The following is a 15,327-nucleotide window of genomic DNA, read 5'->3' as shown; positions in this document are numbered from 1 at the left end:
GTTAGGCCCTAATCTATGGATTTCACATGACTGGGAATACAGATATGCATCTGTTGGTCACAGATACCTTTAAAAAAAAAATGGGCCTCACAATGGGACTCAGGAACTCATCAAAGTATTTCTGTGCATTCAAATTGATAAAATGCAATTGTTTTTGTTGTCCGTAGTTTATAACTTCCCATACCATAACCCTACCACCAACATGGGGCACTCTGTTCACAACGTTGACAGCAGCAAACCGCTCGCCCACACGACATATGGGGATCTATTTTCTTACAACTAGATGTGATGCCTAGCTTAGAAAGAATACATTAATGATTAAACATAATAGGTTTGTGCTGTACTGATATAGATTGTTTAACATAACAAGCTTTGATTAATGTGAGGAACCGTTAGGGGGTAGGCTGAGATAGACTCACACACACACACACTGCCTCTTTGTTAAACTGCTCAAGGACATGTGTTCTGCTACAATGAAGAAGAACAAACTATGTCTGAGGTTGCTGACTCGAGACTAGTTGTAAAGATAACAACTAATGCCCGGCAACAGTGAAGCGCCAAGGGCCTGGGACCAGCCTGAGCGCCATCGATAGGTTGGGTAAGTTTAAACCACACCCAGCCTCTTCTGACAGGCCCAGCAGGGAGCGGGAACTATCTCTGTCAGAGTATTTAAAGAAGAACTTCTAACAATAGCTCAGTTTTCTGTCTTCCCTGCATGGTGTTTCAGTGGGCCCGTATATACGAACATCATATTTACCATTCAAGTGTTTGCATTAATTAAAATACTAGTCTATTTTAGAAGACGTGTATTGACCTCTTTTTGTTCCTATACCAGATTTGAATTGACGCAACTTAACAGACGCCATACACGTGTTATGCGGTTGTGAAGCCAGTTGGACGTACTGCCAAATTCCCTTAAACAATGTTGGAGGCGGCTTGTGGTAGAGAAATGAACATTAAACTCTCTGGCAACAGCTCTGGTGGATATTCCTGCAGTCAGCATGCCAATTGCACTCTCCCTCAAAACTTGAGACATCTATGGCATTGTGTTGTGTGACAAATCTGCACATTTTAGAGTGGCGTTTTATTATCCCCAGCACAAGGTGCACCTGTGTAATGATCATGCTGTTCAATCAGCTTATTGATATGCCACACCTGTCAGGTGGATGGATTATCTTGGCAAAGAAGTAATGCTCACTAACAGGGATGTAAACAAATTTGTGCACAGAATTTGAGTGAAATAAGCTTTTTGTGTGTATGGAAAATTTCTGGGATCTTTTATTTCAGCTCATGAAACATGGGATCAACACTTTACATGTTGTGTTTGTATTTTTGTTCAGTGTAAGTAGAAACAATTTATTTCAAAAGTGTTTCCATTTTTTATTTCTTAAATTAAAATCACTTCCTGAATTGAGTGCCTTTAATTCAAATTGACCACAATCCTGATGAATGCCTATCACCGTTTAACATGCTTTAATTAACTTGATTTAACTCTCTTGCCTGCTCTCTGTCTTTCTCTCTCTCCCTCCCTGTCTCTTCCTCTCACTCTCTCTCTCTCGTCAAAGCAGACAGAATAAACTTCACCCATCTCGCTGCAATTCTTATTTTTCTGGCCATCACTCACATCACTCAAGGAGAGGTCAGCGATGACCGCAACAACGAAACAAGCAGCGTCGCTCAGCCACTGTGCAAACGCCGACCCTGTCAGAGGACCCGCCACACTACTATAACGACTTGGCCTGAAAGAACATCATGAAGTCCTCCTTCAACACAACGAGTGGAGAAGGTACTGTAGGACCCGACTGACTACATAGTTCATAGATAAAAGACAACAAATATTGTTATTTGTAACGGAAGTAATGTTAATGTGGCATATTTTAAGAAAAGAGACAAAAATCTATATCTTGCATGTAAGTGGTACAAAACCACTTGAATCAACTTCCTCACAAGTACTGTATAGCTATAGCAGTATGCTAGGTGGTTTCGTAACAATAAGTGCAACATTAACATTCGGACTGAGACAGCTAGGCTAGGCTAGCTAGTTTTTCAGCTGCAAGGTCTGGGAGACTTGAGGGAACGATGAACGGAGCAAAGTACATAGAGATCCTTGATGAGTGCTCAGAACCTCAGACTGGGGCGAAGGTTGACCTTCCAACAGGACAACGACCCTAAGCACACAGGCAAGACAACGCAGTAGTGGCTTCGGGACAAGTCTCTGAATGTCCTTGAATGGCCCAGCCAGAGCCCGGACTTGAACCCGATCGAACATCTCTGGAGAGACCTGAAAATAGCTGTGCAGCGACGCTCCCCATCCAACCTGACAGAGCTTGAGAGGATCTGCAGAGAAAAATGTGAGAAACTCCCCAAATACAGGTGTGCCAAGCTTGTAGTGTCATACCCAAGAAGATTCAAGGCTGTAATTGCTGCCAAAGGTGCTTCAACAAAGTACTGAGTAAAGGGTCTGTATACTTATGTAAATGTGATATTTCAAATTTGCAAACATTTCTAAAAACCTGTTTTGCTTTGTCATTATGGGGTATTGTGTGTAGATTGATGAGGGGGAAAAATGATTTAATCCATTTTAGAATAAGGCTGTAATGGAACAAAATGTGGAGAAAGTCAAGGGGTCTGAATACTTTCTGAATGCACTGTATATATTGTATTCTACTGTATTCTAGTCAATGCCACTCTGACATTGCTCATCCTAATATTTATATATTCTTAATTCCATTCTTTTACTTTGAGATTTGTGTGTATTGTTGTGAATTGTTAGATATTACTGCACTATTGGTGCTAGGAACACAAGCATTTCACTACACCCGCAATAACATCTGCTAAATATGTGTATGTGACCAATAAAATGTTATTTTATTTGATATTGCAGAGTTATTAAGGACTCTTATTGTAGATTTGACCTTTTTATTGTTCCTAATGGCAAGCTTTGTGAAATCTCAACAAAGATGCAGGCTATGTGTTGTAATGTGCTATAATGATTTGTACCTTGGTTTGTCTTGCTGTTGGTTTTTCTTCACAATAATATAGCAGCTGGATTAATATTGTATAATCAAATATTTTTGGGGGGAATGTCGTACAAGAAAATCAAACCATTCAGACCTATTCAATTATTAAATATAGATAATGCTTAAAGATGTTTATCTTCTCCTTAGAAGGTACTCTTTGTCACGCCCTGGCTCTGGGGACGCTTGTATGTTGAGCCAGGGTGTGAGTGTTCTTTGTGTTTTGTGTTTCTAGGGTGTTCTAGTTATTGTGTTTCTATGTTGGCCAGAGTGGTTCTCAATCAGAGGCAACGAGTGTCAGCTGTTGCTGGTTGTCTCTGATTGGGAACCATATTTAAACAGTCTGTTTTTCCACAGTATTTATGGGATCTTGTTCCGTGTTGGTTTGTGTATGTAACCAGGGACGTCACGTTATCGTTTTGTTTGTGTGATCATTATCTATAATAAATATGTTCGCAAATAACGCTGCGCATTGGTCCTCTGTTCCCGATGATCGTGACACTCTTTGACCACATTTCTTGTAAACAAATAATGAAATACATGAAGCTATAAAATATCAGAAGAAAAACGTTTTTATTGCTTTTTAATAATGGTTATAGTCATTTGTCTTGGTGTTAAGCAAGAATACATACAAACATCAACACAGCAATCACATCAGAAACCCAACCAAATTTACAACATTTATTCTGGACTGATTGCGGATGTTTTTTGTAAAATAAAATATATATTATTCAGGTTTCATTCTAGCCATGTAGTTTGAAGAAATGAAACACATGCCTATAGAAATATCAAAATTGTGTGCTTCCTTATGTTCAGAACTAGTTTCAATTAGGTAAATGATGATCTAGATGTGGTTTACCCTCTTAGGACAGAACATTGACACAGTTGTGTCATTCCCACACAATCTGTTCAAATTCACACTGGTGTGCAACCCTGTTAATCATTAACCTTCTGAGATAAAAGGCATCTTTTGGACACCAAAATACTTTCCCACAGTTTGTCGTCAGTGCCACATACAGTGCAAGCATCTGGGCAAACACACACCATGTACTGGTTCGTACAGATGGGAACACATAGGTCACGTTCCAGGTCGAGTACTTCGCAGACGTTGCATTCATTCTATCAACCAATGGTTGTGTGCACGTCATCGACTGAGCAGACAGGCATCAAATAGCTATACCATTATGATGTGGTTAGCTGATTTGTTGAACACCTATCCAGGCGTTGAGAGATCTGGCATGCGTCTGCAATGTAGCCGGCAGTGGTGTAGTGGAGGGTATATGCAGGTATACGCCTTATACCCAGATATTTTTCAGTGGGCATTGCGCATACTCACTTCTTAATCCCCACGATGCGTATCAAAGTAGTGTAGTGGAGGTATACGCCATATCAATTAATATGGCTGATGGAACAGATCAGAATGTTTTTGTTTAAAATGTTGATAAACGATTATTTCTTCAGAATTTCAGCGCAGCAATGTGCACACAGCGGTAGGCCCAGAACTGTGGGAATGTTCCAAAATGCAATTTGCGGGGGAAACACAACATCTGTTAGTAATTTAGAGGTGAGATCTAAAGATGCAACAACTATCATTGTTTGCTAATAAGACTAGGATAAAGCCTTTGGCTGCTAGATAATGAAAGAAAGTTGAAAGAGAACCAATAGGCTGGAACAGGAGAACACATATGAGGAAGTCTTTATAAAATAATTGCTTCCATGCTTCTATGTTGGGATTTTGGCTATAGGCTACTTTCAAACAAGGTAAGACATGCCTCATAATATGAAGCATAATGTCCACGTTGCAAACAATTAAAGAACAGGAAAAATATAGCAATGCTAATGATAGGTCTAACCATCTTCTGGCTTTCCCCAAAATTAAATGTTAACTAGCTACAAACTGTCCTATGCCTACCAGTGGCCATTTATTTTGCTTTACTCCATCTCAAACACCGCTAACCAAACAAAAGTGCTAGGTGACTGCACACTTGAATTAGAGGTTAATCTAGATTTATTAACTTTTTACCAGACCTCAAAAGTGGTCTCCGGATGTGGTTTAAGCATTGTTGTGGACATAGAACACTGTGTGACTTAGAGAGCGAAAACCTGAAAATAATTGGACAAATCAGAATAATGTGAAAAAATGTCTGACTCAGTTCACAGCCTCATGTATCTTGTTTCAATGGTAGGCCTACTATTAGCCTACTTGCACAGTACAGCTTTGGTTGGCCTGACTGTGAAAGACCAATATAGGATTTATCATTTTAGGTAATTCTGAGTGTATGTCACTGTTTCTCATATAATGTTTTATACAGGGTGCCTTTGGAAAATGTTTAGCAAAATTAGAGTATCTCCAGGCACCACTACACCACTGGTAGTCGAACTTAACCATAATGTTGACCCTGGGAGACTTCCAGGCTTGACAGTATTAGGACGTGCGGGAAAAAATGCACTAGATGACCAAAAGTATGTGGACATCTCATTCCAAAATCATGGACATTAATATGGAGTTGGTCCCCCCTTTGCTGCTATAACAGCCTCCACTCTTCTGGGAACGCTTCCCACTAGATGTTGGAACATTGCTGTGGGGACTTGCTTCCATTCAGCCACAAGAGCAGTAGTGAGGTCGGGCACTGATATTGAGCGATTAGTCCTGACTCGCAAAAGGCGTTCCAATTCATCCTAAAGGTGTTCGATGGGGTTGATGTCAGGGCTCTGTGCAGGTCAGTCAAGTTCGTCCACACCGATCTCGACAAACCATCTCTGTATGGACCTCGCTTTGTGCACGGGGGCATTGTCATGCTTAAACAGGAAAGGGCCTTCCCCAAACTGTTGCCAGAAATTTGGTAGCACAGAATTGTCTAGAATGTAATTGTATTCTTGTAGTGTTAACTGGAACTAAGAGGCCTAGCCCGAACCATGAAAAACAGACCCAGACCGTTATTCCTCCTCCACCAAACTTTACAGTTGGCACAATGCATTCGGGCAGGTAGCGTTCTCCTGGCATCCGCCAAACCTAGATTTGGCCATTGGACTGCCAGATGGTGAAGCGTGATTCATCACTCTAGAGAACGCGTTTCCACTGCTCCAGAGTCCAATGGCGGCAAGCTTTACACCACTCCAGGCAACGCTTGGCATTGCGCATGGTGATCTTAGGCTAGTGTGCGCTGCTTGGCCTTGGAAACCCATTTCATGAAGCTCCCGACGAACAGTTCTTGTGCTGACGTTGCTTCCAGAGGCAGTTTGGAACTCGGTAGTGAGTGACAGATTATTTTTACACGCTTCAGCACTCAGCGGTCCCGTTCTGTGAGCTTGTGTGGCCTACCACTTCGCGGCTGAGCCATTGTTGCTCCTAGACATTTCCACTTCACAATAACAGCACTTACAATTGACCGGGGCAGCTCTAGCAGGGCAGAAATTTGACGAACTGACTTGTTGGACAGTTGGCATCCTATGACGGTGTCATGTTGAAATTGCATTGCTGTGTGCTCGATTTTATACACCTGTCAGAAACGGGTGTGGCTGAAGTAGCCGAATCCACTCATTTGAAGGGTTTTGCACATACTTTTGTATATATAGTGTAAGTGGAGAGCCTGTGGTCCTTCTCACCAGAGAACCTCCGCCCAGTCACAATTTTATCTCCACTAGTGCTGACAGACCGTTATTCACCATGGGGCTCCGGTGTGGCGTTTTTGTTTTGCTGTTGTTTCCTCTGCTTTCCCAGGGGGAAGTGACCTCCTTCACAAAATGCAGTCAGTTCTTTGTGAACCATGTTCCTCCTACGGTTCTCAGTGATCCTACGAACAATAATCGCTACCAGCAAATATGCCAGTGTCTCCTGGACAATAATAATAAACGGCAATACTTCTATGCCACACTCTACGACACCAAGAATAAGATTCCTGTGTATTCTGCCTACGAGCTTCAAAGTGCAGACATTGAACGAAAGGACTATTGGTATATCGAACCTCAGGTAGGCATATCATTGTATTTACTGACATGTATAGCATTTGTTTTCACACCTTAACATTTTTGTAACAGTTTGCTTGAAGTGGGTATACAGTACATAAGGCATTCAAAAGGCCATTATGAGTGTTGCAGTATTTTCCATAACAACCTTCAATACACATTTATTCAATATCATTCAAAAGGAGTTTTCAAACTAGATCTTTATTTATCAATTTTACAATGTACATTGTTTTTTTTTACTGCCACAGTACCCAACCCTCTGACACAAAATAATGTAACAGGCGCAGGTTGTCATTTATTGGGATGACTCATGCACTGGAGGCAGCTCTGCAGAGTGGGCACCAGCTGGCACAGCCACAAAGTCATAAAATCTGATTTTAAACCTAACCCTAACCTTAAACCTAACCTTAACCACAATGCTAAACCTAATGCCTAACCTTAACCTTTCATTAATTTTTACAATATAGCCAATTCTGGCTTTGCAGCTGACCCATCTAGTGAAAATCGCTCGATTCTGCCTCCAGGGCAAGATTCATTACAATAAATGTCAACATGCTTAACAGGCTGGGAGCAGCACAGGGTTAGCACAGGGTTAGAACAGGGTTAGCTGTCAGTGACTGTTGTACATCCTCTCTGATGATCTCTCAATTTGGCAGAATGCCACTGGATAAACATTCCTTAGAAAATCATCATGAATTATCATATTCAATTCTGTACTTTTCTTAGACGATATCCGCGAGAAGGCGGATCTGAAGTAAACAGAGTACCTGGTCTAGAGCGAGTTCTGAAGCACCAGGCATACAGCATGTTCTCTGTCTAGATAAGCCAAAAACGTGTTTTTATGGTATATTGGGTTATAAAAATAACAATGTCTGTTGTACAATGGATACATAAAGATCTACTTGAAGGGACAATTATTTTTGAAAACTCCTTATGAATGATGTTGAATAAATGTTTTATGAAGGGTATTATGAATGATGATGCAATACCTATAAAGGTGTTAATGTCTTGAGTGTACCCCCTTCAAGTAAAGTGTAACCTAAATGTCTATATATTAATGTCTATATATATATTTTCAAACATACAGTATTTTGTGCATTCACCAACAAGCTACACAGACAGAACAATGGTATACATTTAGTATTTTAAGTTTTACGTGCATGTCACGCAAATTGCTTCATGAATTTCCACAGACTGATAAGACTGATAAGAAAATGTGTTGCCTGTAATCAATGACTTTCCTTGACTCTCACAGCTCGATGGTGGTAGTCACCTCTGCATGAGCGGACTGAACCAAATCCCATCCAACAATAGGGGTGACCACCAGGCCTTGAACCGAGACTACGAGAGCTCTGGCTACGACAAGGGCCATCTCTACCCCGTCCACCACACCTCCACCCATTCCTCCATGCTAGCCACCTCCACCCTGACCAACGCCGCTCCCCAAGACCCAGGCTTCAACCGGGGCCAGTGGAGGGTACATGAAGAGGACCTGGTTAAATTACTGAATAACGCCTGCTCCAAAACCTATGTGGTCACGGGTGTAGTGCCTGGTGACACCCAGATAGGTGATGGTGTGAAAGTGGCTAAGTACTACTGGAGCGCATACTGTTGTGTTAGGGAGAGTGACACTACAGAGTCTGCAGGGTATGTTGGTCCTGATAACAATGGCAAAGTGCAAACGTTGACTGTGAAAGATCTGGAGACTAGACTCAGTGGATATTATGGTTCACGTTTCTATGTGTTCCAAGGTAGATGCTAATGCTATATCAGCTAGCTAATGCTAATTTAATCTTGAACAACACTATAATTGTAACAATGATACATTTGACTGTTTTTAACACAAATTGTATTTTTGTTCAATAAAATACCAACTGTTCATCGTAATATGACAGCTGTATCTCCAGTATGTGTGAATTAGTTGACTTAGACAATGACAAGGATACTAGTTTATGTAAATTAATATTTAATATAAATACTTGAGAAATATTCTGTAAATATCAGTAATTGATCATAAACATTTTATTATCTATTACATCATGTGTACCGTTCAGTAGATTCAATTCCTTTATATTTCAAGTCACATACTATCAAGTTTCACGTTTTATTAGTCGTATGTACAGGATACACATGGTATAAACCATCCAACAAAACGCTTACTTGCAGGTTTCTTCTCAACAATGCAACAACAATAACAAATAATACAATATTAGAATACGAACATAAAGTAAATGGCTCAGTAGAATAGAATAAATATGTTAGCATCAGTGTAATACAGGAAAGCACAATTTATAGTCCAATATTTACACGTGTTTCGGGGAAGGGGGGATTGGGGGGCAAGTGTTTAAATTGTGCAGTATTTAGCAATCATAATAAGAGTCTGGTAGCAGCAGTTGTGATGTGTGTGTAGCATGAATGTGTGTCGTCCAAAAAGTTATACTGTCCATAGAACATTCTTCCAAGTCTTGATGATCATCCAGGTGCTTCCGGGTGCTTTTTGTCAAACTTGAGTCAACTTTTTGGACGACATGGGTACCATTATGCCTGGCAAAAACCAAACTCTGCATTCCACAGTAAGAACCTCATACCAACGGTCAAGCATGGTGGTGGTACTGTGATGGTTTGGGGATGCTTTGCTGCCTCAGGACCTGGACGACATGCCTTAATAGAAGGAATCATGAATTCTGCTCTGTATCAGAGAATTCTACAGGAGAATGTCAGACCATCTGTCTGTGAGCTGAAACTGAAGCGCAGCTGGGTCATGCAGCAATACAATGATCCAAAACACACAGTCAAGTCTACATGAAACTGGCTAAAAAGCAACACATTTGAAGTTTTGGAATGGCCTAGTCAAAGTCCAGACCTAATCCCAATTGAGATGTTGTGGCAGTTCATGCTTGAAAACCCACAAATGTAGCTGAGTAAAAGCAGTTCTGCATGCAAGAGTGGACCAAAATTCCTCCACAGCGATGTGAGAGACTGATCAACAACCACATGAAGCATTTGGTTGCAGTCATTGCAGCTAAAGGTGGCACAACCAGTTATTGAGAGTAAGGGGGCAATTACTTTTTCACAGACGGGAATTGGGTGTTGCATAACTTTGTTAATTAAATAAATAAAATAAGTATAAAGGTTCCCTTTACCTAATATTAGGTTTTGGTTAAAGATCTGGCAAATATTTTTTCACGCCACTGTATATGCCAACTTTGTCTGGAATATCTTTGTCAAGATTATTGTCCATTGGACAGCCCGGTTAACCATTGGCAGAGCTGAGAACCAATTGTCCCTTCCTGTTAGCAGTTGCCCTGGTAACACCAAGTTACTCAGTCATCCTTATTCTCCACATGAACCTCCCAGTAGGTCCTCCAAGCACTGCCCATAATGCCCAACACATACAGTAGGGGTCTTCATCATCTTGTTTCTCACAGTCAATCAGTCTCTGTGGTATTTCCTTTATCCAGCACTTTCCCATCCTCTGATATCTGCAGGTTATGATCAGATGTCTATAAATCCAGAGTAAAATCCACTGAGGATAACAAAAGTTACACACAGTTGAATAATACTTTTTTTCCATAGCAATTCAGTTTACAGAAATGGCCAGACAGTATTTAGAAATTACTTGGTAAAATTGTCATTACACAACTGTGACGCGTACTGAGTATACGAAGAGGCAGGACGCAGACGCAGGAATTAACAAGGTCAAGGTTTACTTAACAATGACAAAGAGACATAACAAAGATAGAGTAAACGACACGACGCTAAACAATCACACACAACATTCCAGAATAGTCCAGGGCTAAATAGGGGTGGTGATGAGATGATGAGGTGCAGGTGCGCTGGATGTGATTAGGGTGCGTTGGGTTTCCATTCCGGTGTTGCAGAGGTGGTACGCTCAGACCGGTGGCTCAGTAGACCGGCGAATCAGAGCGCCGGAGGGGAGCAACGGGAGGAGATGTGACAACAACAATAATTTAGTCAATAGTCATTATTTTTGAAGAATTGACATTTTGCTGAAGACATGTAGGCATAATATGTTAAGAATTTACTAAAAGCGATAGCTTACTACTATCAGAATGAAATTAGACAAGTGAACAAAGAGAAAAGTAGTACAAAGTGTCATAGTATGAAAAATGTATGCACTCACTTACTGTAAGTCGCTCTGGATAAGAGCGTCTGCTAAATGACTAAAATATAAATGTAAATATTGAATTCAGTATTATTTTGTTCTATTGAAAATTGAATCATGTCCAGATGACTGTCTGCTGGTCTGCACTGTTGCATCTATTACTGCAATGGTAAATCAGAATAAGGTTAGCTAAATATGATCTGTAAAGACAACATCAGATGCTGATTAGATACATTAGTATATTACCTTCAGGTGAGCGTTTCAGGTTTATATCTGTAAAATTATGTTGCAATTAGGAACACATTGAAAGAGTTATACAAAGTCCCACATTTTAATTGTATTAGCGTTCTGATTAGTAGACTATATAAATGTTATAATTAGCTACCGGTTGATTGTTCCATGCATCAACTTATGCATCAACTTCAAAAGGTATTTTATTAGGATCCCCATTAGCTGTTGCAAAAGCAGTAGCTACTCTTCCTGGTGTCCACACAAAACATGAAACATGACATAATACAGAACTTTAATAGACAAGAACAGCTCAAGGACAGAACTACATCAATTTTAAAAAGGCACACGTAGCCTACATATCAATACATACACAGTCCGGCATGCTAGTTGGCTGTGGTGTCATATGACCAGGTGCCCTGGACGGTTTGCACGGAAGAATACTGTACCAAGTTAGCTAGCTGAATAAACTAAGTTAGTCTATTCCTAGAAAACATTGAACCGCTGTAGTTTACAACAATTATAGTTTCTGAGGTGGAAGTTGGGAGAGTTATATTTGGGTGTTTCAGTGAAACGTAAGTGAGGGAGGCCCCGCTCTCTCGCTTTCCCAGATGTTTAGTTCATTTCATTCCGATCTCCTTTGCATTATTGTAGCCATTTTCTGTAGCCTGCAACTATGCCTCTGTCTATCCCTGTTCTCTCCTCTCCGCACAGGCTATACAAACGCCTCACACGGCGCGGTTGCTGCCTCTCTAACCTGGTGGTCCCTGCACGCACGACCCACGTGGAGTTCCAGGTCTCCGGCAGCCTCTGGAACTGCCGTTCTGCGGCCAACAAGGCAGAGTTCATCTCAGCCTATGCTACCCTCCAGTCTCTCGACTTCTTGGCGCTGACGGAAACATGGATTACCACTGAAAACACTGCTACTCCTACTGCTCTCTCCTCGTCTGACCATGTGTTCTCGCATACCCTGAGAGCATCTGGTCAGCGGGGTGGTGGCACAGGAATCCTCATCTCTCCCAAGTGGACATTCTCTCTTTTTCCCCTGACCCATCTGTCTATCTCCTCATTTGAATTCCATGCTGTCACAGTCACTAGCCCTTTCAAGCTTAACATCCTTGTCATTTATCGCCCTCCAGGTTCCCTTGGAGAGTTCATCAACGAGCTTGACGCCTTGATAAGTTCCTTTCCTGAGGATGGCTCACCCCTCACAGTTCTGGGTGACTTCAACCTCCCTACGTCTAACTTTGACTCATTTCTCTCTGCCTCCTTCTTTCCACTCCTCTCCTGTTTTGACCTCACCCTCTCACCGTCCCCCCCTACTCACAAGGCAGGCAATACGCTTGACCTCATCTTTACTAGATGCTGTTCTTCTACTAATCTCCCGCTACTCTCTCCTCTTCCATCCTATCATCTCTTCCCTCTGCTCAATCCTTCTCCCTCCAATCTCCTGATTCTGCCTCCTCAACCCTCCTCTCCTCCCTTTCTGCATCCTTTGACTCTCTAAGTCCCCTATCCTCCCGGCCGGCTCGGTCCTCCCCTCCTGCTCCGTGGCTTGACGACTCATTGCGAGCTCACAGAACAGGGCTCCGGGCAGCCGAGCGGAAATGAAGGAAAACTAGACTCCCTGCGGACCTGGCATAATTTCACTCCCTCCTCTCTACATTTTCTTCATCTGTTTCTGCTGCTAAAGCCACTTTCTACCACTCTAAATTCCAAGCATCTGCCTCTAACCCTAGGAAGCTATTTGCCACCTTCTCCTCCCTGCTGAATCCTCCTCCCCCTCCCCCCCTCCTCCCTTTCTGTGGATGACTTCGTCAACCATTTTGAAAAGAAGGTTGACAACATCCGATCCTCGTTTGTTAAGTCAAATGACACTGCTGGTCCTGCTCACACTGCCCTACCCTATGCTTTGACTTCTTTCTCCCCTCTCTCTCCAGATGAAATCTTGCGACTTGTGACGGCCGGCCGCCCAACAACCTGCCCACTTGACCCTATCCCCTCCTCTCTTCTCCAGACCATCTCCGGTGACCTTCTCCCTTACCTCACCTCGTTCATCAACTCATCCTTGACCGCTGGCTATGTCCCTTCCGTCTTCAAGAGAGCGAGAGTTGCACCCCTTCTCAAAAAACCAACACTCGATCCCTCTGATGTCAACAACTACAGACCAGTATCCCTTCTTTCTTTTCTCTCCAAAACTCTTGAGCGTGCCGTCTTTAGCCAACTCTCTTGCTATCTCTCTCAGAATGACCTTCTTGATCCAAACCAGTCAGGTTTCAAGACTGGTCATTCAAATGAGACTGCTCTTCTCTGTGTCGCTGAGGCTCTCCGCACTGCTAAAGCTAACTCTCTCTCCTCTGCTCTTGTCCTTCTAGACCTGTATGCTGCCTTTGATACTGTGAACCATCAGATCCTCCTCTCCACCCTCTCCGAGTTGGGCATCTCCGGCGCGGCTCACTCTTGGATTGTGTCCTACCTGACCAGTCGCTCCTACCAAGTGGCGTGGAGAGAATCTGTTTCCGCACCACGTGCTCTCACCACTGGTGTCCCCAGGGCTCAGTACTAGGCCCTCTCCTATTCTCGCTATACACCAAGTCACTTGGCTCTGTCATATCCTCACATGGCCTCTCCTATCATTGCTACGCTGACGACACACAACTAATCTTCTCCTTTCCCCCTTTTGATAACCAGGTGGCGAATCGCATCTCTGCATGTCTGGCAGACATATCAGTGTGGATGACGGATCACCACCTCAAGCTGAACCTCGGCAAGACGGAGCTGCTCTTCCTCCCGGGGAAGGACTGCCCGTTCCATGATCTCGCCATCACGGTTGACAACTCTGTTGTGTCCTCCTCCCAGAGTGCGAAGAGCCTTGGCGTGACCCTGGACAACACCCTGTCGTTCTCCGCTAACATCAAGGCGGTGACCCGATCCTGTAGGTTCATGCTCTACAGCATTCTGAGAGTACGACCCTGCCTTACACAGGAAGTGGCACAGGTCCTAATCCAGGCACCCCAATGGTGGAACAAGCTCCCTCACGACGTCAGGACAGCGGAGTCACTCACCACCTTCCGGAGACACTTGAAACCCCACCTCTTTAAGGAATACCTGGGATAGGATAAAGTAATCCTTCTACCCCCCCTTACCCCACCCCAAAGAGAAAAAAATTAATAAAACATATTGTAAAGTGGTTATCCTACTGGCTATAAGGTGAATGCACAAAATGTGTAAGTCGCTCTGGATAAGAGCGTCTGCTAAATGACGTAAATGTAAAAAATGTAAATGTACACTCAAACTATCTAGGTCAAATAGGGGAGAGGCGTTGTGCCATGAGGTTTTCCTTTATCTGTTTTTTTAAACCAGGTTTGCTATTCATTTGAGCAATATGAGATGGGGCAGAGTTCCATGCAATAATTGCTCTATATAATACTGTACACTTTCTTGAATTTGTTCTGGATTTGGGGACTGTGAAAAGACCCCTGGTGGCATGTATGGTGGGGTAAGTGTGTGTGTCAGAGCTGTGTGTAAGTTGACTATGGAAACAATATGGGATTTTCAATCAGAATACATTATTATACTCATAGCTAAGCAGGGCTCACTTGAAAAAGAGATGTCAGTCTCAATGTGACTTCCCTGGTTAAATAAAGGATAAATAAATAAATAATGACTAGAAAAGGTAGACAATTGCAATTGTGAATAAGAAAAAGTTGTGGGACTTAAAGCTAATAACGGAATACACAGTAACTAACACGTCTTCCCATGATCATATTAGCAGACTCAGAATATAATAATTATTACCTGTTGACTGACTTATTGTGGTCTACACAGATGCATCAACAGCTGCAATGGTAAATAAGAATAAGGTAGGGGACTTATACCTGATAATTACACTGTAATAAACCTGATAGCATCATTCTGAGTGTATGTCACTGTTTCTCATATACTGTTTTATACAGGGTGCCTTTGGAAAATGTTTGGCAAAATTAGAGT

The 15,327-nt window shown here is 42.3% G+C and overlaps 1 protein-coding gene across 1 annotated transcript; it reads left to right on the top strand.

Moving 5' to 3' along the window:
- Nucleotides 1-6,630: 6,630 nt before the first annotated feature.
- Nucleotides 6,631-8,875, top strand: LOC311132932 (endonuclease domain-containing 1 protein). Its single transcript, XM_084166322.1, has 2 exons — nt 6,631-6,987; nt 8,239-8,875. Exons 1-2 carry the CDS (start codon nt 6,685-6,687, stop codon nt 8,743-8,745), a joined length of 810 nt encoding a protein of 269 aa, XP_084022448.1. The 5' UTR covers nt 6,631-6,684; the 3' UTR covers nt 8,746-8,875.
- Nucleotides 8,876-15,327: the final 6,452 nt, after the last annotated feature.

This window comes from Coregonus lavaretus, assembly GCF_964263955.1.
Source record: "Coregonus lavaretus genome assembly, chromosome: 7".
NCBI lineage: Eukaryota > Metazoa > Chordata > Actinopteri > Salmoniformes > Salmonidae > Coregonus > Coregonus lavaretus.
This window is presented reverse-complemented; position numbering and strand designations above follow the sequence as displayed.